The sequence below is a fragment of the Chelonoidis abingdonii genome, chromosome 15, assembly GCF_003597395.2.
Source record: "Chelonoidis abingdonii isolate Lonesome George chromosome 15, CheloAbing_2.0, whole genome shotgun sequence".
NCBI lineage: Eukaryota > Metazoa > Chordata > Testudines > Testudinidae > Chelonoidis > Chelonoidis abingdonii.
In genome coordinates this window covers 54,831,151-54,859,133 of record NC_133783.1, presented here as the reverse complement: position 1 = coordinate 54,859,133, position 27,983 = coordinate 54,831,151, and the positions used below count along the sequence as shown (strand labels likewise).

Sequence of the window (27,983 nt, the reverse complement as noted above, 5' to 3'; positions counted from 1 at the left end):
ACAGAAGTTAAAAAAGCATGCTCTGCTTCAAAGAGGTGCTCATTGCTTTGTATTTAGAATTTAGAGGGGACATAGGCAGATTAAGAACAGTGTGTCTTTGTCACAATTTTATGCAACATAACAATGACATTCTGCAAGTAAATGACAAAATGCCAGCTTCTGGTTGGAAACAGAAATATTTAAAATAATATACACTGGCTTTCGTCTTAGGAGGTTAGTGTCAGACAGATCACCACAAATTAAATATTTGTGGCAGTGATCATTACTATTGCAAGCCACAGCAGTAAATGTCAGTCCATCTCTAGCAAGATATTGGATCTGAGCGCTATTGCTTCTTCCCTTGGTTCTGATATTTATTTTTCATTTTTGGGAGTAAAGAGTTGGATGTCAAAGGCCAACAGTATCAGAGTATGTGATTTCCAGTAACCCTAACAGGCTTCTTTTCCTTCCTTTTCCTCTAAGTCAAAATTCTCCTAATTGTTTCTTCTCTCTATCCTCCTGCTTTCCTGTCACCAACGCTACCACTAGACTGGAACTAGAAGGTTGAGAAAGTGTATTCCCATGAGGTTAATGGCAATGGTAGGCCAGGAATGAACCAAAGAAAAAGAATGAAGAGCGCGGCAAGCTAGTGCAGCCAGCAAAGACTCAGAGCAAGTTCAGCCCTGACTGGCCATAGAGCAAGGAAGTTTCAAACAAGGTTGTGAAACATCTAATTTTTCATTTATGTCACTTAAAAGTCTGAGTGCCCTGTTTTAGCTCCTCGCGTTACTAGGATTTGAAAAATGGCCTAAACAAAATAAAACAGCAAATCCCATTTTTTCCCAGTGCTAAAGGTGCAGGCAGATGAAGAAGGGTAGGAGGGAATAATTATGATTACACAAAGATCTGTCTGAGAGCCCTGTAATGCGAATACTGAATTCCAGGGAAGAAGAGTATAGTTGCATGATGGGCAAATATTTCCCAAACTGCAACCCAAAATCTCCCAAACCACTTGCCACACACATGCACCATCCCCATTAGCTCAGACATATCTCAAATTTCCAATATACTTGAGTCTCCCAATCCATTCCACATACAGCATCTATACTCCTGGCCAACCAGGCTTCAACCTTCCAGTCAAAAAAACAGCCAGAAAGTGCAGCTCACCTCGCTAACAAGATCTCCTGCTTTTTTAGCTTGTTCTATATTAACACTCCCTTCTGTCATCCATCCAACTCCTTTCATCCATGTCAGATCTGCCCTGTACTGCAGCTACAGAGGGAAAAAAATGTTTTAGACTGAGACACAAGTCTGACAATTAAAGTATGCATACTTACCAGTTCTGCATTTGTGAAGAGACATTTTGAAGATGAAAACAGACATATAAGTGCCAAGGAATATTATTAAGTCATTTTGATCACCTAATATATCCAGATACTCTTCAACACTCAACCTGCAGCAACATTTAAAAAGGGGGTGTCTGGCCTTACCTCACTCTGAAGTCCATAGGCCTTCTTCGCCCACTTTGTCTTCATGTCTTCTGGAACCACTGAATACTCGTGGAGTTTCTTCCTATATTCAAGGTCACTAGCCAATGCCTGGGCTTTCTTGGCATGCTTCAGGTTTACCATGTCCATGGGCAAATGGAAATGTCTCTTACTCTCCTCAAAACCTTTTTTATAAGCAATCTAGGATATAAAGGAACAATACTTTCATCATTACTTTAAGAGAAACAAGAAAGCAAGCAATGGCTTATAAGTACTTTATTTCATATCACTGTATAATCAGGCATTATTTATCCACAAAATCTATACTTAGCCTCCATCATCATTTGCGATAGAGTGAAATAAACTTGCCTACCCTGCTGCATATTAGGCAAAGACTTGTAAGACAGAGGTTTCAAAAGGGGCCACATGGTAGCCCCAAAACGGGACCATGGATTTGCATATTCCACTGGTAATTCCTCTCACGGATCCGGAACACAGTCAAGCTCACTTCACTCTGTTCTTTTATCTTGCACCTCTTTGCAAAGTCTGTGGGTTTGGGTTTTTTTGTTTATGTTTAGTTTGTGTTTTAAGACAGGGTTCAGTGTGCTTTCCTCTTCTGAAAATAAGATCAATACCTACAATGCAGTATTCAAGAGCTCCAACCCTACACTAGCAAAATAGTATAATGATGAAAAACATCTTTTAAGTAAGAGAAATCAATCATTTACCTCACTACTCATCTTGGCCACTTGCAAAGAGTGCAGAAGTCTTGAATCTTTGTTTCCAATTGCTTTGCCTTTTGTCTTTTCATATTCTTCTTTGTATTTAATCTTTGAAGAGGAAAATAATTTACTGTAAACAACAAGCCATTTTCCAATTGCCACAAAGTTATGCAGTATGTTTAGGGACTGGCCATTTGAGTGCAGGGCCTGGCAGCCAATTCAGAGCTCTCAAATATGCTTATGAATTCTGAAGGGCAATCAGGTTGGCCTTAGTCGTGTCTTCTTTAACCTATTAGAAAGGTTCAATCTTTCCTCGCATGGATATTTTTCTAGATATACAACCTTTGAAACTGCTAAATCGTTCTTTTGTTTTTATGAAAAATGTGTTGGATTGAACCCTCATGTTCTTATTGAGCCAAATATGTAATGGAGTTCTAAGCAAAAACTGAGCAAGGTCTTCAGGGGTTGACTCATTTTAACATAAACAGCTTCTATTCTATTCTGTCAGTTGTTATATTGCCCTCAGCAGTGTAATATCTGAGTGCCTTCCACTAATTCATTAAGCCCCTTGACTAACAGCTCTCATACATGATTATTCTCTCCCGCAACCTCTCCACGGGGGAGAGAATGATGCACGCGGTATAGCAGTTTGTTTTGGTAGGGTTTTGTTTTTAGGATTTTTTTAAAAAACATAAAAGCTGCTATGTGTTTATGTTAAAGAAGGAAAATCAAAGAAACACGCCTTGTACTGGCATTGGAGGTAGTGAGGTTTATGTTGGTCTAATTAATTCAAAATGCTGAATTTTACAACATGGACATGGAGCTACTGCTCTTTTTCTAATTTTATTTCTTTATATACACAAAAAAATAAGCAATTTTTCGGAAAGTGGGGCTGGTTGCCTATAGAAATTATTCTAAACAAATTTCCCTAGAGTTCATCAATTGTCGAGAAAGATGAATGCACAACAGTAAAATTCAGGGCTTAAAAACCCAGGTGAAACAATGTATTTATTTCCCTATGCTATTGCTGACTTCTGTTAGGAATAATTGCTAGTTAATTAAATACAACCTACATCACTGGCAAGATCCCTTGAGGCTTTGGCAGCAAGCAAAGACATGGAATCCAGATTCATTTCAAAGCCCCGACCTTTAGTCTTCTCCCAACCTTCTTTGTACTTAATCTGAGAATGGAAATACAACAGCATGTCACTAACATGAATATACCTGCCTAAACAGCTAAAGCAACCATGGAAAATTGTGAGGAACTAAACAAAAATATAATATATTCAGTTAAATATAATATATTTACTATTATTTGATGTTAAATAATTGATTCTAGATGAGGCCAGATTTAACATTCCTGGAGCTTGCGGTCCCCAGTTATGCACACAGCAGGTGGCAGGAGTTCTTAGATTGTAAGGGTGGGATTTTTTAAGTGCCTAAAAGAGCCAGGGGCCTAACTTCGATTGAGAGCCAATGGAAGTTAGGTGCCCAATTCACTCAGCTACTTTTGAAAATTCCATCCGAAATTCTTTGGAACAGAGGCCATCTTTAGCTCTGTGTATGTACACCACCTACCATAATAGGACTAATTCTGGTTGGGACCTTTAGGCATGACCATTACAACAATAGCAATAATAACTGTACATCACAGGCATGGTGCATCTTCCCACGTTGTTCCACCAATACGCCTCCGCCTTGAATTGGAGGAAGCACAATGGAGTATGAAATCCCCATTAAGGACTTGCAGTATTGCCACGAGATTGGCTTAAAAGTAATCAGATTTGTAGCAAATAATAAATGTACAGGGTGAGGAGGTAATTGTCTTCTGTCTGATTCCAAGAGTTGCAGCTTTAAGTAAAGCACCACATATTGTGATAAATCATGAGAGCTGGCAACAGTGGCACTTGATCCAAAGCCCGCTGCAATCAATGAAAGCCTTTCCCCTGACTTCAGTGGGCTTTGGATCAAGATCGAAATCCTTGGTCTTTGCACTAGCCCTGCCAGAAGAGTAATACATCCAATGAGCACTAATTTGGATAGTCAGTTTTGTGGTGTGGACATTTAATCTGCTAGACAAATTCAAGTCATTTCATGAGATCTCAGAACAAATTCCAAGGTTGTGCTTCACATTTTATCCCTATTAATTTGGATAACTTTGTCTCAGACTGTTGAACAAAGGCAGAACAGAGATGCCTAGTTCTTCCTGAACAGTCTCAGCATCCGTGTGTTCATTATTGCTCATATTTGAGGACAATCTCTAGATCTACATTTGCAAGTCACTTTGCTTACCTCACTGTATAGCTCAGCGTTGGCTTTCGCCTTGACTAGCTGAGGAATGTCCTGTGGTAGAGTGTAATTCATTTTGGTTTTCTCATACTGGGCTCGGTAAGTCAACTGCCACAAACATTGAAACAAATTACCATAAATACACCAAATGCAATTCCATCTAACTTTAAGTGATTATTGTTTGTTTTAATGCGTTAAGGACCATAATATAAGTCTGTAATAACTAAACAAAACTGGGAATAATAAGAAAAGGCAAATATAACTTTCCCCTAGTTATTCAAAGAAAATTCCCAGTAAATGGTATAATGTAAATAGGCCTGTAGGAGAAGTCCAGTAAAAACAAGTATTAACAAATCAAACAGTCAGAAACTGAAGTTATATAACTTCTCAAAGTTCAAGAAAGCATTTCATATTTCTTGATCTACTAATGTGGCCACCTGAACTTGAAAGCAATTTCATTCATTTTCTACAGTTTGTTTTAGTTGTAAACCTACTTATCAACATGAAAGAAAACACATATGCAGTGAGGACATTAGGAAATAAAATATTTTCTTATCGCTAATAAACAGAGATGGTCAATGGCAGCAGGACTTACATCACTGAGCTGCTGAGAGTTTATTTTGGCTTGAATAATTTGTGGAGTGCTGGTAACAGAGCTGTACTTCAGCTTGTCTATGCTTTGTCTATAGTTTACCTAAGTTAAAATGAGAAACAAAAAAGGAAATGCTCAGATTGGCATGTGAAGGGTATGGTAGAGAAGTTTCGTTTAGCTGAAATTTGGGGGTAAACCCACCACTTGAGTCATAAAAACTGAGGTGTAGAACAATTCTGGTGGGTGAGATTACACACAGCCAGTAATTAATCTCCAGAAAATTCCCTCTGCTGAGATTATTACTTCTATATTACTTGAAAACTAACTTCCCTCAAACACAATGTGTGGATTTTATTAACGAGATGCAGTTTCAATTGATTCCTATAAAGCATTCCTATAGAATTAATATCCTGCATCATCTCTTAGGCTATGTCTACACTACCACAGTAAATTGACCTAAATTACGCAACTCCAGATATGTGAACAGTGTAACTGGAGTTAACATAGCTTAGGTTGATTTACTGCGGTGTCTAAACCACGCTGTGTCAACGGGATTCACTGTGTTGTCGATTTAGCTGGTCTTCACTAGACCCGCTTAATCGATCCCCAGTGTATCGATCACCAGAGCATCAATCCCGCATAGTGTAAACATAGCCTTAGATTCCCTTTTATCTTTGTAATAAGGAACTTACTCCAGTAGTGGTCTGCCCTGCCATAGAGTTACACAGAAAAAATTGTATTCCAATGGGCTCTATTACTACTTGTCTTTAACTAGTTTTTAAAATGTAATAACTGATAATAGAAGTTTCTTGTATGGTAAGAATTTGATATGGAAGGGAAAATATATATGGTGCAGGGAAAAAAGCATTTCAATGTCAGCCATCAGTAGGAGTGCATTAGAGTGCACTAAATTCCTAGTATATGAATATAGTTGCACCAATAATAATCTATAAAGATAAATATATTAAATCCCCAAACTATGCAAGATAAAACGTCATGGAGAAATTTTCTCTTAAACCTATTCCTGCCAAAGGCCTCAGGGTTACATTGCAGGACACAATTACTATTCTCTGTAGGCCTTAATATAAATTGTAGTTAATAATCGAACATTGCAAATTGTATGTTGCTTAAAACGAGTTCTTTAAGAACATTTTTTTTGCCATGGAGTGTAATTCAAAGGCATTTAAAGCTATAAATCCATTTTAATAGGATCCTCTTTATCTGAAACACCTGCACATATACGCACTTCTGCTACCCACCATTTTAACTCACATTAGAAGAATTGCATGACTTATCTCACAAAGCCAAAAGTGATCGGTGTACTTAAAAGAGTTCATTCACTCTTTCTATGTAGATATCTAAGGCTCTCTGCAGCAGACGGTTTCTTTCTTTTCTTCTTTTAAGTCTCCTTTTTTCTTTAAACTTAACCACATGTACTTATTGCGGATGATGATCTGGGAATGTTGGCTGTGTGGTAATCCACAGAACCCACATCCAAATTGCTCAAGTGAGCTCTAGCCTCTGGACAGGTTTGGCCTAATGCTGTATTTGATTGCAGGTACTTTCTTTGGCGCATATAAATCACTTTGCCACAATGCCAGTCATGCACAAGTCATAGGAAGCATGTACTAGACTAAAATGCTCCAAGCCCAGTCTGCTCTTGGGTAAGTGAAACGTTGGTGTCCATAGTCCCTGCCCTTGACATTCTTGCTTCACCTCTAGGGGGATGTAAGTCTTCAACATGGCAAGAGGAAGAGAATAGTTAATTCAAATTCTCCTTCTCCCTTCCTTGTCTCCCTAGCCCTTTCCACAGACAAAATGGAACTATTGCTGGAGAAGAAGCAATACAATACCGATTAGCAGTTAGAATATTACATATGGAAGAACCCACAAAAGAGATCAGCTATACCTATTCAGCTAATATTTTCAGGGGGAGATTTAGTGCTTGGAAAAGTACCAGAATGACAAACTGTAAACTGAAGTCCTCAATTTATCCATACAGCAGGTACAGTATGGGCAATAGTAGTGTAAACTTCCCCACACCAATTCATCTTTAGGTTACCAACAATCTGGTCTGAACTGAAACCAGTGATTTGGGCGGGCAACCTCTGTTTCCCATTCCTAATCCTCACAGTCTTCCTGACCCCACTGAGCCTTGTGTTATCAGCTGTTTGCCACCAGGATAAAATCACACACTAGGCTTCAGATTTTTTCCTCCAGAGAGATGATGAGCAGTGCAAAAAACGGGATGAAAATCCATGCAAATATTTACATCTTTCAAAGGAGCCAACTTCCGTGTTGTTTGATATGAAGGAGTGAGTGTAGCTGGGTAATTGTAGTCAACATTGTCATGCTTGTAATCAGATTTATAGGCTATCTGAAACACAGGAAGAACAAAAAAAATCAGTCTTTTTTTAAAGCTGTCATTTGTTTGAATAATTATTAGTCAAGAGGAAAGGAGAAACAATAATATTAATATTAAACACAAGAAACAAAGTAAGTTCAATGTCATCAACGACTAAGAAAATGAAATTATTTGCGTAGTTTAGCCACTAATTGATTCTTTTTCAACTACACAATTAATCCAATGCCAACAGTGGAAGCATTAACTTAACTTCCACCTATGACATATCTCTTTTATCTTTCAGCTTAGTTCTTGAGTTTCTTACAGATTTGTAAATAATATACTTGAAGGAATGGTATATAACAAAATGGCTTTGTGACTAATCCAGTAAATTACCGGGTTCAGAAACCTTCATTAAAGATTGCTTTTTCACCTGACCCTACAGGGTGTTGACCAACCTCAACTCCCATTGATGTCCAAGGGAATTGAGGGAGCTCAGTATTTTGCAGGATTGGATACCTGAATGAATTATTTTAACTTCTCCTGCATAATAAAATATGTGTAAACTAGTGCAGAAGGGTTTCCAAGATATATAATCTCCTCAGCACATCCATCCCTAGCACCTCCCAACATAATTCGATCTAAGTTTCTCATCAATTGAAGGCTGCTAATATTAAAGACTAAAAAAAGAGAGAATACCTCTACATAACTGAATACTACCGCAGTACCTACTATAATATGAGCATAAATGACTTACATTGCTTGCCAAGCTGCCAACCTTCATTGCATGCAGAGTGCGCCTGTCCATGCCAATGCCTTCATAATGACCTTTCATTTGATTCTGGTATTTTTCTCTGTATTTAAGCTAAACACAAAAGCAAACATTGTCTCAGAAAATGTATTTCATTTCACTATCTGTTACAGCAAAGAGACAGGTACTGAGCATAGGAAAATACAGCCGGTTCAAATGATCTACTAGTGTTGCTATCATGTGAAAACTCATTGTGATTATACAACAACTTTGACGCCTTAAAAGAAAAAAACTATTGGCACACCTCCCAAGAGACCTTCCTTTCAACAGATGTCAATTGTATTCCCAAAATTACCTACGTGCCACACAAATTTGGTGCCTTCTCACTTCATTGCTGAAAATTATTTACCTCAGAAATAATGGATCATTAAACTGAGAAAGAGTTATTTATAACACAGGAATTAATCCCATGGTATTTTAAGATTCTTGCATGAATACTCTTTTGTGTCCTCATTTAGGATAGTCACCCGTTCTGCCCTATCTTTTGTGCTGATGGAGATCATCCTACTAACATATTTTAGTTAAAGATGTTTTTAAAATGAGTTATTGCTACACTAATAATAATAAACATTAGTTTTACAGATATTTAATTATGTTCTGCTCAATAATTTACATCTCAAAAATGGCTCCTGAGATTATCTGCATATATTTCATTTCAATTAACACATGGACATAAGTGATGAACTAAATGAAAGTCTGACAAAGAATGTGAATAGTCATTTTTGATTGGATTAGCAATGCTTTGTAGTAAGTCATCTCTTTTTCCTACATTAATTATTATTATTATTATTATTATTTGTATTATTGTAGTGCCTAGGAGCTGCAGTCACGGACTAGGGCCCTATTATGCTAAGCATTATACAAACACAAAAACATAACTGTTCCATTCAAACTCCCAATGCAGCTTTTACTCAAGGCTTATATGGAACACTCACAGATGAACTGTGATTGCAGCAGCTGCTAAATTAAACTTCCACTGCACTGCATGCAAGATACTGAGGACTTACATCACTGGTGTATTTTGAGATCTTGCTCACATTCTTGAACTGGGGAGTCTCACAGTAGTTAATACTGTGGCCTTTACTGTTTTCCAGATCCTTCTTGTACTTCACCTTAAAAGCCAAAAAATACAAGGGTGAGATGCAGCAAAATCTGAATTCACTGCATAAAATATCTATGAACGTAAGCCATACCTTAAATCCAGATAAGTTAACATAAGGATTTGATTATATGGCATACAGTAAAACGTAAGTTCCACACTTCTGATTTTACTCTGTCCAATAGTGAGTCCTATAGCCTTGATGATGATTTTGGGGCCTACGTTTTCAAAAAGTGAATAGTGATTTTAGATGTCTCAGCTTTGAGTCTCTAGTATGAGACGTTTTTCAGAAAGTGCTGACTGCTCAGAACCTACATATGAAGCTCCCTGGGGTATGCCTACATTGCATCTGGAGTGAGTTTCCCAGTTCAGGCAGATAGACACGCACTAGCAAAGCTCAAGCTAGCGTGCTCAAACATCAAGCAGCGTGGATGTTGAGGCTTAGGTTCACAAACCCACCTAGGCTTGAGCAGAGAAGATCAAGCCTACTGCTATTTTTACCAAGTTAGTTTGAGCTCCACTAATGTGAGTCATCTATCTAGGGTGGGAGGCTCACTCCCAGCTGCAATGTAGACATCCCTTAAAGACTTCTTAAGTGGGGACCCCAAAACAGAAGCATCCAGAATCACGTATCAATTTTGAAAAAGTTATTCTTATTCTCTAAAGCTATTACAGTACAATTCTATGAACAAATTAATACATGCTAATGTTCCTGACAAATAGACTACGTAGTTGCACGCCCAAAGGATGGACACATTATTTCAGTTATGCTGCTACAAAACAGATTTGGAAAGTTTCTTCTACGAAGATTCACTCTGGATATCTCAAGAGTACCCGAATGTGGGAGGTTGTATCCTAGTACTTCAGCTGACACTGAATTGTTCCTGGTAATTGGAGAATACTCCTGACGCACTGCATCCATTAATCAGATAATAGTGGACATTCCCTAACAACTCAAAACAGTTTGAGAATTCCTGTACACTGTTCTCCTACAAGCAGATTTGTCTTTTTTGCATTATTTGTAAGCAACAGTCTTTTACAGGATGCTGGATTCTGTTCTTGATACATTAATAGAGGTGCACAGGTATTATGGAAATTGGATTTTAGCCCATTTTGCATATATTTTTAAAAGGTTAATTTTTCTAGTTATCTACAGAAATATGCTGCTTTCTCTTTCTCTATAACAGTGATGTCACTTTATAAGTCAAATTGAAATTCCTTGTATAAAAATATTAATTAGTACATGCAGTGTTGATACTGCGGGTCTAATTCTTCTCTTTAATTCACATGCAAATTTCCCATTGATTACTTCATATGTACAAGTAGAGGCAGAACGGTACAGGATTAGAGCTCAGCTGTATATTGGATTTCCTATTCAAAATAGGTAAGCAAATCTTTCCCAAAAAATTTGCAAGTTCTTAAGTGTAGAACTTGTATTTAAGCCTCATCTAAAGACATACATACATTTCAGATATATTTTAAATTCAGAAAAATAAAATAATAATACTCAGCATTTATGTAGCACTTTTCCTATTTAGAGCTTGAAGCACTTTACAATAGAAGGCAAGTATCATTACCCCCATTTTACAGGTGGGAGAACTGAGGTAAACAGATTCCTAAGGTGACACAGCATATCAGTGGCAGAGCTAGAAATAGAACTCAGGTCTCCTGACTACCAGTCCAACAATCTATTCACTAAATCACATTGACAACATTTTGGAAAACTTTATCTCTTGATCTCCTCTGTCTACAATACGTATACTCTTGGTTTCTTTTCCTTAAAAAAAAAAAAAAAAGAAGAAGGAAAAGGAAGAGAAGATGTATCTTGGAGAAAGTGAGGGGTGAAAGTGGGCCAGTACGGGCCGGTATAAAGTGGCCACCAGTATCGGCCCATACACTGCCATGGCAAAGGACTCTGCTTAAAGTACTGCCATGGCAGCACTTTAGTGTCATTGCCCCTCCTCCCTCACTCCCCTCCCCTCCCGGGCAACCGACAGTGGAGGGGCAAAAGGAGCAGCTGCCCTGTGGCCGGCAATTTAAAAGGGCCAGAGCCCTGGGCCCTTTTAAATTGCCACTGGAGCCTCGGGCAGCACAGGGAAGGCAGCACGGATGAGCTGAGGCTGGCCCCCGTACTGGTAAGTGTTCAATATTACTTGCACCCCTGCAGAAAGGAATTACATGAAAAAACACATGCAATTAACAGTGTCATTCAAGAAACAGAAAAGCTATTTTAGTTCATCTGGAGATGCTTTCATTTTAAAAAACACAGAAAGGTGAGGAGAAGATCCTCAGCTTGTGTAACTTCTCAAAGCTCTAATGAAATTAAAGAAGCTATGACAATTTTCATCAGCTGAGGATCTGTCCCTGAATGTTTCTCCTAAGGAATGGCCATATTTTAAAACTATACTACACATTGATTGTTTTCATGTGTGCTAGTCATTAAGGACAACAGCTTTTTACTTTCCTAGCCTGAGAAATCAGAATTTACCTGCCAGAGATAAATAGATATAGCTGTATCTAGTATGGGCTGCTCTCCTATCAGTTCATAATTCTATTTGACTTCTTACCTCACTGACAAGCTTGTTGACATTCTGGGCTTGTTTAAGAACTAAGTTGTCTTCGGCTGAAAGAGAATGAAAGTGGGCTGCCCCTTTCATCTTTGAATGATCCTTTTTGTATTTTATCTAAAAAAGGGAAAAATAATCAAAACAAAGATATTTTTGTCACTATTGTCATTTCCATTCACTTGAAGAGACAGAGTAAGACTTTTCTTTAATTTCTATTAGAACTAATATGCTTGAACAAAAGGGTAAATAAGTTGGAAAGGTAAATTAATTGCAGGCTGTTACTTCTTAAAATCATCTCCATAGAAAATCACCAGTCATGTAATCTGACTGTTTCATATGAAACCACTTTACAATTTAGTATTTTTCTTGAAAAGTTTTCCCATTGTTTGGACAGCACTGGTTCTTAATTATTTGAACAGATATCTTCATATTAATAATCACTATCAGATTCTTGGCTAGCAACTGATTGAGGCTTGTACTCTACTCTACTAAAGAATTCAGTTCTCAGTAGTCTAATGTTAAGATGCCAGTCAGAGAATTATAGATGGTTACTAAGTATCGACTAGAGCAAGAGTGCCCAACCTGTGGCTCCAGAACCACATGCGGATCTTCAGAAGTTAATATGTGGATACTTGTAGAGGCACCAACTCATAGGGGATGCGGGGAGGGATAGCTCAGTGGTTTGAGCACTGGCCTGCTAAACCCCAGGATTGTGAGCTCAATCCTTGAGGGGGGTCATTTGGGGATTTAGTTGGGGATTGGGCCTGCTTTGAGCAGGAGGTTGGACTAGATGGCCTCCTAAGATCCCTTCCAACGTTGGTGTTCTACGAACTCCAGAGCTGGAGCTCCAGGCACCAATTTTCCAGTGCGCTGGGAGGTATTCATTGCTCAACGCCTGGCTGTGCTACACACCCTGCCCCTACTCCTGCTCCCTCCCCTGAGCCTGCCGTGCCCTCACCCCTTCTCCCCCATTTTAAAAAGGAAGGAGGTAAAGGAGGTGCCAATTTGGATTCAGAGTTCTACCATTGACTTAAATATGATCAGGATTCTACCCCTGGATCTGGATGTTTATATGTGTGTTTTGCCTAACTTCTGCAAACAAATCAATTATTTTTCACATGTACAGAGTCAGGCTCCTCACCTCATGCAACTGCAAATCCCTAACTTTGAAATTCTACCCCGTAAGTTATGAAACAAAAGATATTTTAGAGTGTGATGAAATGTTATGATTATTCATATTTGATTTTGGAGTCTGCGTTCAGTTTCTCAGACTTTAAAAAAAATTAAATTGCCTTATATTATGATATGTTCATCCCCCTTGTACAGCAAAAAGAAAACCATAAAACTAGCCCCCATAACAACTGACAATTAGGAAATATAATTTTGATTTTTAGCTTGTTGGAAACCTGTTTACAAAGGCATCTTTAATCAGGGAAGGTTAAATATTCATTCTTAAATTGGTCATTACTGAATTTGTCATTGAAATAGGCCAGGAGGTATTAGAGAGACAAGGTGGGTGAGGTAATATCTTTTACTGGACCACTTCTGTAGGTGAGAGACACAACTTTTGAGCCACATAGAGCTCTTCTTCAGATGTGGGAAAGGAAAGAACTCTGTGTGGCTCTCTAATATCCTGAGACCGACACAGCTATAACTACACTGCAAAGGAGGTCTTAGTTTCTTTATATTCTCCCAGTCATTAGTTCAAGTAATGGGATACTATGGAATCTTTCACCTCTAGGTTGCTGCTTGTGCCTGTCTTGGGCTGACAGAAAGATTTTGCAATCTATTGGCTTTTTAATGGTCTGCATGAGTTGATGGGCTCAGTCTACTCCCTAGTGGACAGGTGTCCACATGACAAAAACTGCCACCAAGAGGCATCCTTTTGGGCTGTCATGCCAGACAGAATGCGGAATGACAGAATGGGAATGCAGATAGACACATTTTGTGAGTACTAGAGGTGGTCTCTTCAGAACTGAGCTGAGGTTCTCTGGTTGGTGGGCTGTATGGAAAAACCTTATGCTGCCACATCTCAGTCTGTACCTGTTCTGTAGATTACAACTGAAGAAAAAACAACACTGTACTGCAGATAAGGAATTCAATCCTCATGATCTGCCAATGTCACATCCTATGTTCTCTTGTCTCAGTATCAATTGCTTTGTACAACATAATTAAAAAACTAGAAACTGTTCAGATCATTCACGCTATATTTACTCAATATGGGAGTAACTGTAGCAAATCTCACAACTGTAACTACTAAGTACGTAATTTGCATTGGTGATAACGGATATCATCAATCCACCGAGCCCTCTGCAATGTCGTTGTTTGTTTTTCTAGTTTAATTTTAGCATTCTGCTTCCAAGCACTACTTCGACAAACTGCTGCTTTTAATTGTTTATGTATTGTATTGATTATTCATGTTTTATACTTACGTCACTTGCCAGTTCATTTGCTTTCTTGGCATGTTGATAAGCTGGAGTGATCATAGCAGGAAAGCTTCCTTTCCCTCTGTGCTCTTCATATTCATCCATATAATCCTGCAGAAAATTCAGAGTGTTTATTCATTACATATGAGCAAGTGGATTATTAATGACTTTTCTGAGCTCCCCAGTCTTGTAATTTGCATGTACAGTTCATGACTTCCATTTATCTGTAAAGTTTGTTCATTTTATACTAGAATATATATATTTAATCACCCACAATGTAAACTTTCTCTATGGCCTCTTTATGTATGTTGCAATGGAAGCACAGGTAACTTAGCTACTTTCAAGATGGTAGTCTTCCAGTACAGAGAAGATGAATATAACCTCCAAATCTCATCCCAACTCCCCCAGGCCAAAAACTAGAAGAAAAGAAGAATGGGTCTCATGGTTAAGACACTTAGGAGATCTGGTTCAAGTCAGGCTCTGCATCACATGCCCTCTGTGATGCTGTGCAAGTCTCAATGTCTCTGTGACCATAGTCCTCATGGGTACAGTAATACTTCTCAACTTCACAGGGTTTTTTTGAGGATGAATTAATTAATTAATGAGACGTGCTCAGGTATTATGGTGGCAAATACCTTAAAAAACAAAAAAGGGCCCACTCTTTTATTAATTATTATTATTATTATATTATTCTAGAATTAGTACTATGAAGCAGAATGTGTCTTTAGTCCAGATTTTGCCCTCAAAAGCATATGAGTAAATCTCCTTAGCTTTCAGATTGCATGAGACTATCCAGGATGTTATCCCTATGTCAGGGATGCATAATTATGCAAAAAATGCATACTTGAAGCATTTTTGGACTAATGCCAGGTTTACAGAAAAAAGGTTGTTTTGAACTTTAAAATCATTTAGACAAAAGATTATTTTTAACTTTTTCATAAACATATTAAGGGTTTGTGAAAAAGAAATGGTTAAATATTTTATTTTAAACAATCGTAGCAAAAGAAAAAACAATTTCCCCTCATTAGAAACCATATCATGCATGTGCTTATCACGTATCTTTGTATAGCTCTGGCACATAAATCTTAGCAATGTGCCAGATCAGCTGAAATGAGGATGCCTGCTATGGCAGGAGTAGTGTAAATGCTACAAATATTCATGGTATTTCTCCTATGACTTCTCACAGCAAAGGGGTTCACTGTAGGTCATGCTATGTCACGTCACATGCCACATGATAAGTTGGGTCACGCTACAGTGAAGTTTGTTTTCATAACTTCCTCAAGCAAATTTCTTGAATTTTCTGTGCTTGTTCCAAGTCTGAAACCAATATTATTCATATTATGTGTCAAGTATCAGAGGGGTAACCGTGTGAGTCTGGATCTGTAAAAGCAGCAAAGAGTCCTGTGGCACCTTATAGACTAACAGAGGTATTGGAGCATGAGCCATGCATCTGACAAAGTGCATATTCACCAACGAAAGCTCATCCTCCAATACCTCTGTTAGTCTATAAGGTGCCACAGGACTGTTTGCTCAGATTACGTGGTATCTTAAAGCAAACATAGTCTGTTCATTTCTATGGACTATACGTGGAATAAGATTAAATCAATCAGAATCTGGCCAAATGAGATAAAAAAAAAATCAAGCCAGATTTGACGTTTGTGATACAAGGTTCAACGCCACACTCAAAGAAAATACGTAAGTTACTTTTAAAGTCACAAGCATTTAAATTAGCCACCTTTGTATAGGAATTATTAGGAATGTCCTGTTTATTCATTTATTTTTTGAATGAAACTTTTGTTAGTTTAGAAGATATATGGTGATTTTAAATTTCTGTACATGCTAAACTGATTTTTTTTTTCAAATGTGGCTTGTTGTTCACACTTGTAGGGGATCTGTGAAATGAGCCAGTTTTGGGTAAAAGAAGTGAGAAAGTTTAATGTTACGAAGATCTTATATCAGTAAGTCCGTGCACCTCTTTTCACCTAAAGTCTTTGATTAAAAAGCAAAGTCTATCTACAAGAACAGTATGTGAAAATAAAAATTATCCTCTGAAATATAAATTCCTGAGATTGGGACCCCTGAGTTGTATTACTTCCCTGTTACAGACATAATTTAACTGAAATGTTAATTAATATTATGATATGAAATGTTAATGAATATTAGGATTTTTAAGCATTGCCCACAATAATTATATTTCCTGAAAAATGGAAAAACCACAAAGATGAAGCCATAAAGACCAGGGTTGAAAGAAAGCTTGTTTGTTCCCCTGCCAATGGTACACACTCATTTATATACACAGACTATGGTATTATCATGCTTCTTTCTCCTTGAGGTCTTGATTTGTCATATGGGAAAACAAAGTTTACAACAGGGGACAGCAAATCTCATTGCCATTAGTAAACTCTAAGCATTCGGCAGTATTAACAACCAGCTGTAGCATGGGTACATGGGTATCTCTTAGCTGTTGCCTACCTGGCTAAAGTGATCTATATTTTCTTTTGTGAAAGCATCATCTGTTCCAGTTGCATGGCTGGCTTTTCCTTTCATCTCTTTTTCATATCTTTGATGATACCTCACCTAACAGAAAGAAAAGAAGATCAAGCCAGACGAGTTCAGCCTGTTACATATGTGCCGCATAATAAATCACATGCACGTTAATAATCAAGATTTGCCAAAAAATTTCCACTGCAACCAGTCTTCAGAAGCCAAGTTTTCTACTTGTATTTAATAAAATTTTAAGAACATAGGACTTGCTATATCAGTTCAGATAAATATTTTGCTAAGTATAGCATTCCACATCTGGCAGTGGCTAGCATCTGATGTGCCAGAAGGTTAAAAATAAACACATAAGTCACGTAAGTGCAGAGTCACTATATAGTGCCTTTCATCCTACCTGATCTCAATGTGCTTTGTACACTCTATAGCAGGATCCTTTGCCCACCAATAATTATTTTTAATAATAAGAGTCTGATTCTGAGAGGCGCTGATCACTAGCATGTCCACTAGACCCAGTGGTAGCTTTAGGTGAGCAGCTTTCAAGTTCAGGCCCAAGATTTACAATATCTCTATTGAAGTCAAAATAATGCCTACAAGCTTGCTCTTTATCCTGCACAGGTGATTTTTACACCAATAAGAGTTCCTCCACAGATCAAGGGCAGTGTATAATGTTTCAATGTTTAGAACTCATCTGCATTTGACTTTAAGACTAAGGGTCCTTCTTGACTTGCACTGATGAATTAATAACCAGAAAATTCTCCATTCTGGTTTTAAAGTCATTTCCATGTAGCTAACACAATATGCTATATGTATTTCCTTTCACTGCCTGTGTAAAAATTGATACTAATGAGTCAGTTTGAACACACATGATTTAATTTAGCCTCTAGGAGGCTGGTAATGTTATCTTCCCTTGAAACTGCTTTTTTAAATCATCACAGCTTCTGGCGGTGGGGTTAGTACACATTTAACAAACATTGTAATTGTGGCACTGAGGCAAAGGCAGACAAATTATATTCACTAAAGATCCCAGGCTTTCACTGCTCCATGGAGGGTCAATCCTGTAAGGTGCTTAGTGCTCCTGAGAGCTGCTACGTGAGTTCAGCTCCAAATGACTTCAGTAGGAATGCAGGGCATCCAGCCCCTCACAAGAGTGCTCAGCACCATGCACGATAATACTCCAAGAGAATGGAAAGAGAGGGGGGTGATTCTGAAATAATGTCAGTCCAGAGCCAACAAACATTTGATATGCTTTCCATATTTAATTTTATTTATACATATATACTTAATACTCAAGACTGGTTTCTCTAGTTCACTTTGTGCCTATCAGTCAAAGCTCACTCCTGCACCAACATAAAGGGAAGGAGAGGGAATCGGGGGTGAGCAAGGGCAGGGGCAGAGCTCTGATAAAACCAGTCCTCCTGTAACCAGTTCTCCTTGTGTCTGCGGTATAAATTAGAGCTGCTCCTCTAACGTATGCCAAGGCTGAGCAGAGTGGGCTCAGAGAGCCACAAGTGGCTCCTTATGGCCACTCCCCTCATTCTTCTGTGTCCAAGTGCAGCTTGGGAGGGCCTTCTGCCCCCAGAGATTAACAGTATTGCTTTCAAAATATTATGGCCTTATTTTCCCTCGTGTATAACACAGGACCTACCCGTGCAAAAATAATTACCTGAAATCCTACAGGCCACATTCTCTGCTGATGTAACTCCACTGGCACTGATAGGATTTTGCCAGAAAAAAATTTGGCCCTAAATCTGTTGGATTTTTCCCTCAAAAGAGATATTGCTTTTGATACTTACATCACTGGCAAGTTCATTAGCTTTCTTGGCTATCTGATAAGCCGGAGTGATCATAGCAGGAAAGCTGCCTTTCCCTCTCTGCTGTTCATATTCTTCTGTGTATTTCAGCTGTAAAAAAACCAAGATAATGTAGGAACAAGTAAATCGCACGCATTTATATCTGCTACACACAAAAAAGCTACATTAAAAGAACACTACTGAGGTTGCAAAGTCAACCACTCAAAGGTCAGGAAATGTCAGAATAAAGGTTGCCTGTGCAACCTTCATTCACCATCATCCCTCACCCCCTCACAGCCTTGTATGTATAGTCATTAATTACATGATCAAATACTATTTTTCCCAAAAGACCCCAGCCTCGTTCTGTACTCAGGACAGGCCTGCTCTACGGATTATTCAGGATTGAAACAGGTTGCCTGTTCTCTCCTGTTACACTTACATCACTCACAAGCTTCCCTCCAGTCTTTGCATGCAGTAGATCTGGAGTGTCTATGACAGTGGTATAGCTGGAAACTCTGTCTTCATGTCCTCGTTTATATGCCACCTGGGAGGCAGAAGATATAAAGTGCATTTTAAAACTATTTACTAGCAAATATCTGGGTATTTCCTTCCATAAGGCTTGAAAAGGTAACAGAAGAACTGACCTTTGTTTCAGCTAATAAATTATTCCCAGTTTTCTGTCTTTAATATAAGTCCCTCAGCTGTAAATACAAAGGCAGGTGTATCTACTACTGACTAAAAGTGGATGTCACTACAGTGTGTTCTGATTTTACTCATCAAACTATGTGCATTAGTTTAATTGTTCTATTATTTCACTCAGCCTGTCTGGATCTATCAAGTGCCAAAGGTTTTCATTTTTTGGCAATGAAAGAAAACTGCACTATGGGGAAAAAAACCTGTTTTTTCTGGTACTTCATACAGCGTTCTCTCTTTACTAATACAGGTAAACAGAGAAAAAAATAAAAGCAGGTTATGCTGATATCTACAACATAGTAAGCTGTCTTCCTATTAAGGCCCCAGTGCAATGTCTATTAAAGTCAATGGAAAGACTCCAAACTTGGTGGGAGCAGCTGGATATGGTCCAAAGTGTTTGTTTTGGGTGACAATATTCTTCAATAAAATCACAAGATTCTTCAGTAATGACACAAACCCCTATAGCTTACAATTGTATTATTGCAATGGTTGATGCTATATATGGAAACCACGTCAGTATTTTTCAAATGTTTTGTATGATTCTTATTTTCACTGGATTTCTTTGGATTGGATTATTTTTATAACATGGTACATTACGTGCATGGATAAGTTAAAGTAAATTCTAGGTAAATTAATTTACTAGTGTACTGGCATATAATTTTACATACTAAAAGGGAAAGAGAAATGAAAAAGTTAGAATAAGTGGATAAATAAATGAATAAAAATAAAAAAGGAAAATAAGAGTAAATAATTCACAGGATCTAGAATGGTACAGCAATTCATTGATTTTAAATGTGAGATGGCATAGAATGGTACAGCAATTCATTTTTTTTAAATTTGAGATGACCATTATGTCATAAGTGTCCCATATATCTTAGAAAATGCCCATACTGTCACTTGTTATACATGAAAAACAAGGTGGGTGAGGCAACATCTTTTATTGGACCAACTTATGTTGGTGAAAGAGACAAGTTTCAAGATTCGCTTGTTATATGTGACATTCTTCCAAAGCTAGCTAATTTGCTAGCGATTCCTCTGTCAATGTATCATATTCAAGGTTTTTTCACTTTTACAGGAGTTATTTTACAATTACTGTTAGCTACGGAAAGCATCTTTTAATGTGAACGGTTTGAAATCCAAGTTTGGCTGAACTTCAATAAGTTTGACACACACAAATTGGGACTTAAGTCACTGCTTAGCTGGGTGACTTTCTTAGCTATCTGGTAAGCTGGAGTCATCATGGCTGGAAAGCTGCCTTTGCCTTTCTGTTGTTCATATTCTTCTGTGTATTTCAACTAGAAAATTATATATTTTTTATTTTGTTAAAGAAAAACCATTAATGTGACACCTCTTTTAATGCACACATTCTAATTGTTATGGGTTATATTATCCTGATGACTTTTAAAAATCATAATGGACTTAAGCAAAGTGGAAATCACAGGTCCCATCAGTCTGGCTACACATGTTTAAAGAGTTTTAAAATAATTGACGCATAAAAGAAAATGTATCAGAGGGGTAGCCGTGTTAGTCTGGATCTGTAAAAGCAGCAAAGAATCCTGTGGCACCTTATAGACTAACAGACGTTTTGGAGCATGAGCTTTTGTGAGTGGCATGCATCTGACGAAGTGGGTATTCACCCACGAAAGCTCATGCTCCAAAACGTCTGTCAGTCTATAAGGTGCCACAGGATTCTTTGCTGCTTTTATAAAAGAAAATGTATTTCATAAGTTCAAAATTCATGAACATTTCCTATGTAAAGTGGAAAAAATCTGTTTATAATCTTTTCCTTCAATATTTTTGCAAACAAAATATTTACTATTAGTCACTAATTTAGTAAAGACCATCTTGCGTAGGCACAGATCTTCAGATCTCATACCAAGTTTGATTTCCATTCACTTCAGGTTGATGGAAAGGCAATAGATCCTTGTCTACTCTACAAAAAATAAGATGCATAATCCACTGTTGGTGCAGCCTAAAGGTGGTAGCACCACTGGAAGATGTAGAATATGTTGGATTCCATCTACAATCAAAGTTTACTTAAGATGTTACTCTCCTGTAGCTGAAGTGTATCTTAATTGCAGAAATTCACGGTAGTTCCACTTGAATATAATTTCTAAGCTTTGCAGTAACACTGTTAGGTGACCTTGATGGTATATATAGATAGCACTCACAAGGCTCAGCACTGTTTCTCAACATAGCAGTAACTGCATGTCACCTTCTCCTTTTGTAATTTGTTATTGAAAGTTTGGCTATTCTAAACTGGAAAGTCCTCAGAACACTATAACTCATACAAATAAAGTTATTGCAAATGTCAGCCCACATACATCACTGAGAGTCTTCGATGCCTGAGCTATTCTGACCGTTTCAGGATCTGGGATGGTTCCAGAATACCAGGATTTGTTTTCCTCATATGCAGCTTGGTAGGCTTTCTAAAAAAGGAAAGATTAAGTCAGCGGAAATGTGCATACTCATTTTTAAACCTGAACAGTTAATCTGCTGGGCAGGGAAAAAAAAACCATCATTCATTTTGGGAGAAACATACTCCTATGCAGAGGGAAAGCATGAGGCTACGCTCCTCTTCAGTTTCATTTTGAGAACATAGGCGCATCTTAAGTGATATGAATTTTGTGTTGACCCTTTCCATATCAATGAATATTTCTGAGCACATTCCATAAGATTTGCTTAAGTGATTTGAAATTAGGGCCTATTTCCCAAAACTCCAGTAAAACATTTGCTGAGTAATGCCGAACATCATGCAAACAGCAATGAATTTGCCAGACCAGCATTACTATTAGTGCTAAATCTGTGCTAGATGTGTAGGCAAATCTGAAAACTGAAAATTCAGCAATTGAAGATTGATATATTTTCTTTTTTGTCAGACTTATTTCATAAGAATTCAGAGTATGAAAAGTGCCAGATTGAAAACTCTGAAAAGTGAAGTACTCTATTTTCTTGCAGAGGCAGCATCCAGATTGCCCTGCCAAAAGGGACATCTTCTCAAGATGCCAGTTATTTATAGACTCGTGAGTATTTGGGCTGTCTGCTGAGACTGCCAAGAAAAGTGATAATGGGCTTAGACCATTTCAAAAGCAGCATATTTTACTTATTACTGACGTGGGATGGGTCTGATCCACCAAAATAAGATGAATGGTTCTACAACCCAATAAATCATTGAGCTAGCCCTTTACATTTTCTATTTTTGTTCCAGTCTCTCCATTAAGGGAGATTTATTTATTTTAACACCAGCAAAAAACCTTTTTTTTAAATAAATAGTTATCTTGGGCAGTCGTTTTCTGTCCTCCCTTTATTACTCGTTCATATAGATGAGTTTAATCAGGGTTCCTAACTCCCTGCCCGATTTCTTCCTGTCCCTGATACTGTGTTTGCGACACTCATCATGAAAATTAATACTGTCACAAATTCAGCATTATGGCTCTACTTCAGAATCAAGTCAGAGGAAAAACTGGAGTAGGCAGAAAAAACCCACTAGCAAAACACAATGGGTGAAATCTTGGCCTCAGTGAAGTCAATGGGAGTTTTATCATTGATGTTAATGGGGCCAGAATTTCATTCAATATTTGCAGTAAATATAAAAAATGGAAAGACAAATGATGGATTATAATAATACTTAGCACTTACATAGCACCTTTCATCTGAGGATCTCTGAAAGTTTTACAGAGATGGGCAAGCCTGATTATACCCATTTAACAGAAGGGGAAACAAAGGCACAGAGAAGGTAAGTGACTTGACCAAGCTCACGCATGACTCTATGGCTGAGTCAGGAATAGAATCCAAATCTCCTGACTCTTACTCTCCTCTTTTTAATGACTAAAATATGCTACCTGGAAAAGCAAGTGAAAGTTAAATAAGCTATTAAGGAAATAATAATAAATGGACCCTCATAACTGAAATATGGTGAAATAAAAGCATAGCAATAATCATCCCATTTAGCATGGGACAATACCTCACACCAGGCCGATGCTTGGACTAGCTGCTCACATGAACATGTGTACTTGAAGAATGTCTCTAACCTGTCTGGCCAGCTGTTGAACTCTATGGGCAGCTTCCATATCTCTGGATCTCACATCCCAGTGAAAAAACGATTTGAATTGTTCCCCCTCTTCTCGATATTTAATCTACAAAAAATAATGGTATCATTATGTATAGGTTTTTCTCGCATCATGGATGCCTGAGTCTGTCATTTTAAGGTGAGAAAGTGCTGAACATGCCTGGGTACATAGTACTATACAGTAAGTGCAAACTGCAGTGAGAATAGTTTTAAAACGGTGCAAGACTTTGTTTGCTTCCTAACAAAACAAAGCTATGAACAAATGCACACCTCTGCTACTTTGTGTGTGTATCTATGTACCTCAACTGGTGTATACTGGCATTGAAAGCTATGCCAATTTTCATCAACTGAGGAGCTAGCCATATATTTTTAAAGATCTACAGATATAGCGTTTGTCTACATTACCCGCTGGATAGACAGGCAGTGATCGATCCAGCAGAGGTCGATTTATCGTGTCTAGTCTAGACGCGATAAATCGACAGCCGAGCAGTTTCCCATCAACTCTAGTACTCCACCGGAGCAAGAGGCACAGGCAGAGTCGACGAGGGGAGCATCAGCAGTCGACTCACTGCAGTGAAGACACTGTGGTGAGTAGATCTAAGTACGTCAACTTCAGCTACATTATTCACATATCTGAAGTTGCATAACTTAAATCGATTCCGCCCCCCCCTAGTGTAGACCAGACCGTAGACACACATCATTTTATGTTAGGACCTACAAAACAAACACAGGCCTAGACAACCCAAACTCTGCGGCCTTTGAGAAACCATTGCTCACTGCACTCTCTTCTTCCTTTCCACCTCACCAGAGTTCCCTTTACTTAGCCAACTCTACTTCGATTCTTTAGTTTATCACCATCCTCCACCTGCCAACCGCCATACTGGAAGGCCACACAAGCACTAGACTCTGTGCCATGAAAGGAGCACAGACCTCCCTCTTGCATGCCTCCCACCACTGCCTAAGGTATCAGTGGAGAAGGAGGTTAGATTTATCCCTTAGTGCAAACATCTGTTCTCTGATCCACACAGTGGCTTCTGACTGAGATAGTCTGCTGATGCAGGATTATACACATATAGGAGGAGCAGCACACTGCAGTTGAAACCTACCATGAAAATCTGAGAAGAGAATTTGGTTCTTAGTCACCAGTAATATAATGACAACTGAAATCAAGAGAGAGATCTGCACAGAACATATAGTTCAAGTGTTACTATGAAACACTGGTCCTGTGTATCAGTCAGTGGGTAATATTCTACCTCCTGTATCCTGTGCAACCTCAGTAAAGTCAGTGAGGTTGTACAAATGTAAATTAATAGCAAAATTGAGCTTCGTGACTTCACTTTATTACAATTTAGTATTTGTTTTGCAATAGCACCTAGAGGCCCAAACTGAGATCAGGGCACTATCTGTGCTATGTATTGTGCCTGCACATAAGAAACACCTGCTGCCCTGAAGAGCTTACAATCTAAATAGACAAGACAGAAGAATGCTGAAAATGTGTATCAATATCTCCAGTTTACAGGTGAAGAGAAGCAGCAGAGAGAGGTTAAGTGACTTGCATGATGTTTCAAAGGAAGTCAGTGGTAGAGCAAGGAATTGCCCTCATAACTTGAGTCCTAGTTTAGTGCCTTAAGAGCAAAACCATCCTTCTTCTCTAATGTAATGTAATGTTCTCAAGTAAAAGCATATTCAGTTTTACCAACTGAATATGCTTTTTCTTTGAGATCATTAACATTTCAACTAAAACATTTTCTCAAGTGAGAATTCTTTTATCCATTTAGCATACGTAGTTCTAGACCCAAAACTGCCATATAAGTGAATAGGGACTTTCAGAGAGTAAGGACGGCAGGATCAGGCCCTTAAATACACTTAGCACCCCCCCTCTTTGGAGTTTAAAATTCCCTATGTGATTGAAAGGGACAGGAGCTGCTCTAGGTGAGAAAGGAAGGGACAGTGGTCTCTGAACTATAATTTGCCTTGCATGTTTATATACACACAAACACACTGGAAGTAATGAGGGTCTCATATCACAGTCTGCAAACAGAAATAGAACTTGCAGTAATCCCAGACTCATTCCAGACCAGCTCTGTCACACACAATTTAAAGGAAATATACTGGTTGTTGTTATAAGAGTGTCTGAGTTATTCCAAAAACCTGATGCATAAAAATGGTGTGCAAGAAAAATGAGAGAAAAAGTGCAATGTATGATGAATGCTGCGAAATGTATGATGCCAGCATTGTCCAGAAAGCAGAGAAAATATGAAGAGTGTGTGCAATAATTTAAATAATACAACTTCCTTCCCTTATTTTACAGAAAATTTTTAGTAGGATGTGAAATTATGTATGAACACACTGTTTATGCTTACTATTTACAATAATCGTAGTAGTTTTTATAGTATCAAAGGGAACTAAAGTCAATAAAACAACATTACATATGGAAATTGGCCAGTTACAGTGGTTATTTGCAATCTTACTATGTATTTTTCTAATGTTAAAGTTACCAGAAATACAAAATTGAAACAAATGTCTTTGGAGGAAAACACCACAAGACAGGAAAGAATGTCATAAAACAAAAAGACTTTGAGCTCCCCCAGTGTTTTTCAGGAGCACAATAGCCTTTGATACAGACACAGGTACAAGAAAATCCAATGAACCCATAATATTTCAGTAAAAATGTTCTCAAAACAAAACCATGCAAAACCTGACTTTGTATTTTTCATAAATCTCAGCCTAAGTTCATCAGATGCTTGAAAAACCTCCTGGGTACAGATTACAATAAAACTGAAGCTACTTTGTGGCTTGGTATCAAAGACTTGGGAATTTCAGTCAAGTTTTGCTTGGTGTTTTCAGATTCATTTGAACTCAGAATTCAAACCAAGTGATAGAAAGTTTAAGAAAATGTCTTCATGAACCCACATGACTGACACTATCAAGTTTACACAGCTTTGTTCAGCATTCCTAGCAATTTTCTGTGAGCACTGCCACTTTGAATATTAGATAAGTATCCCTTTAAACACTGAGCCTCCATTTCTTAATCAGGAAGAGTCCCAATAATATTAATTAGTTTGTTGCCCGAGTAAGGACTGTGAGGTCCCAAAAGAATAAGAAATAACGCTATAATTCTATCTTGGGGTTTCCTAGTGATACTGACAAAACTATTGTTTTGCTCTCTTTCTTTGCAATGTAATTCAACAGCCTTATAATGTAGAGTTAGTTGTATGCAGTGTTGTAGCCATGTAGCATGATAACGTAGATGAGGTAATATCTTTTATTGGACCAATTTCTGTTGGTGAGAGAGACAAGCTTTTGAGCTTATGCAGAACTCTTCTTCAGGTCTAGAATACATGTAATATGTGTTAACTACTTACACTAAATAATCTGTTCCACCCTGTATTTAGTTGTGACACCCTGAACACATTTCCCAGACATGAAGAAGAGCTCTGCGTAAGCTCAAAAGCTTGTCTCTTCCACCAACAGAAGTTGATCCCATGAAAGATGTTACCTCAGTCACTTTGGTGAATTTGTATCCTACATGTTCAGTATTCATTTTAAAAACAGGAATAATGTATTGTGCCTGTTCAACTCTACATTGGAGAAACAAAGTGGGTGAGGTAACATCTTTCATGGGACCAACTTCCGTTGGTGGGAGAGACAAGCTTTAGAGCTTACGCAGAACTCTTCTTCAGGTCTAGCATACATGCAATATGTGTTAACTACTTACACTAAATAATCTGTTCCACCCTGTATTTAGTTGACACACCCTGAATACATTTCCCAGACATGAAGAAGAGCTCTGTGTAAACTCAAAAGCTTGTCTCTCCCACCAACGGAAGTTGGTCCCATGAAAGATGTTATCTCACCCACTTTGTTTTTCCAGTGTAGAGTTGAACAGGCACAATACAGTATTCCTCTTTTTAAAATGAATACTGAACACGTAAGATACAAATTCACAAGAGATAGAAAAAATTTTCTTGTTGAAAAAAGGAAAAAATATTCCACAAAATTGCCTCATCCACCTTCTCTCTCTAATATCCTGGGACCAACATAGCTACAGCAACACTGCATATAAAATTTGAGACATTTTCCCTCATTTTGTCTAAATTTCAAAATTTTCCAGCCAGCTCTAGCATTCACTGAAATAGTTATAACAAATGTTACAAAATGTGTCTTCTTCTACATAAAATTGATATATTTCTAAGGCAAAATTGTAACAAATCTATATACCAGCATAACCAAGCTACAGATGGGATCAAACCGGGAAATTTGAATCCAAATCTGGATTTCAAACCCCTTAAGTATGGGTGTATTTGATTGTTGTGGCCCGTTATGAGCCCATTTGCAACATTCTGATCCAAACCTGCATACAAACTTTTAATACTCTCAAAGAGACCATGGGAGAGGAGAAGGAGTTTCTGTCTGGACTTTGTGTTTTAGAACATTTCTAGAACAGAATACATAACTACAATGGTGTCTTTTTTAAACATAAAATACAGCTGAATATAAAGCACACTTGTTCCTAAAGCTTCTTACCTCACTTACTGCTTCTGATTGTTTCTTCACATTTATATTTACTGGTGTCTCATATATGCTTGTGAATGTGTTGTTTTTTGGGTTATGTC

General features: G+C 37.9%; 1 protein-coding gene across 4 annotated transcripts in view; it reads right to left on the bottom strand.

Moving 5' to 3' along the window:
• NRAP (nebulin related anchoring protein) overlaps nucleotides 1-27,983 on the bottom strand; it is a 62,062-nt gene that overhangs the window by 32,528 nt on the left and 1,551 nt on the right. For 2 of the 4 annotated variants that reach the window (XM_032775144.2, XM_032775147.2), the window contains exons 3-20: nucleotides 27,895-27,982; nucleotides 23,330-23,434; nucleotides 21,623-21,727; nucleotides 20,486-20,593; nucleotides 19,045-19,149; nucleotides 18,609-18,716; nucleotides 16,789-16,893; nucleotides 14,323-14,427; nucleotides 11,891-12,007; nucleotides 9,232-9,336; nucleotides 8,171-8,278; nucleotides 7,342-7,446; nucleotides 5,073-5,171; nucleotides 4,481-4,585; nucleotides 3,262-3,369; nucleotides 2,195-2,296; nucleotides 1,470-1,667; nucleotides 1,147-1,251 (exon numbers count right to left, since the gene is read on the bottom strand). In XM_032775144.2, coding sequence (XP_032631035.1) covers nucleotides 1,147-1,251; nucleotides 1,470-1,667; nucleotides 2,195-2,296; nucleotides 3,262-3,369; nucleotides 4,481-4,585; nucleotides 5,073-5,171; nucleotides 7,342-7,446; nucleotides 8,171-8,278; nucleotides 9,232-9,336; nucleotides 11,891-12,007; nucleotides 14,323-14,427; nucleotides 16,789-16,893; nucleotides 18,609-18,716; nucleotides 19,045-19,149; nucleotides 20,486-20,593; nucleotides 21,623-21,727; nucleotides 23,330-23,434; nucleotides 27,895-27,982 — 1,981 coding nt within the window. The remainder of the gene's footprint in view (nucleotides 1-1,146; nucleotides 1,252-1,469; nucleotides 1,668-2,194; nucleotides 2,297-3,261; nucleotides 3,370-4,480; nucleotides 4,586-5,072; nucleotides 5,172-7,341; nucleotides 7,447-8,170; nucleotides 8,279-9,231; nucleotides 9,337-11,890; nucleotides 12,008-14,322; nucleotides 14,428-16,788; nucleotides 16,894-18,608; nucleotides 18,717-19,044; nucleotides 19,150-20,485; nucleotides 20,594-21,622; nucleotides 21,728-23,329; nucleotides 23,435-27,894; nucleotide 27,983) is intronic. The other 2 variants (XM_032775146.2, XM_032775148.2) reach the window with 2 other exon arrangements.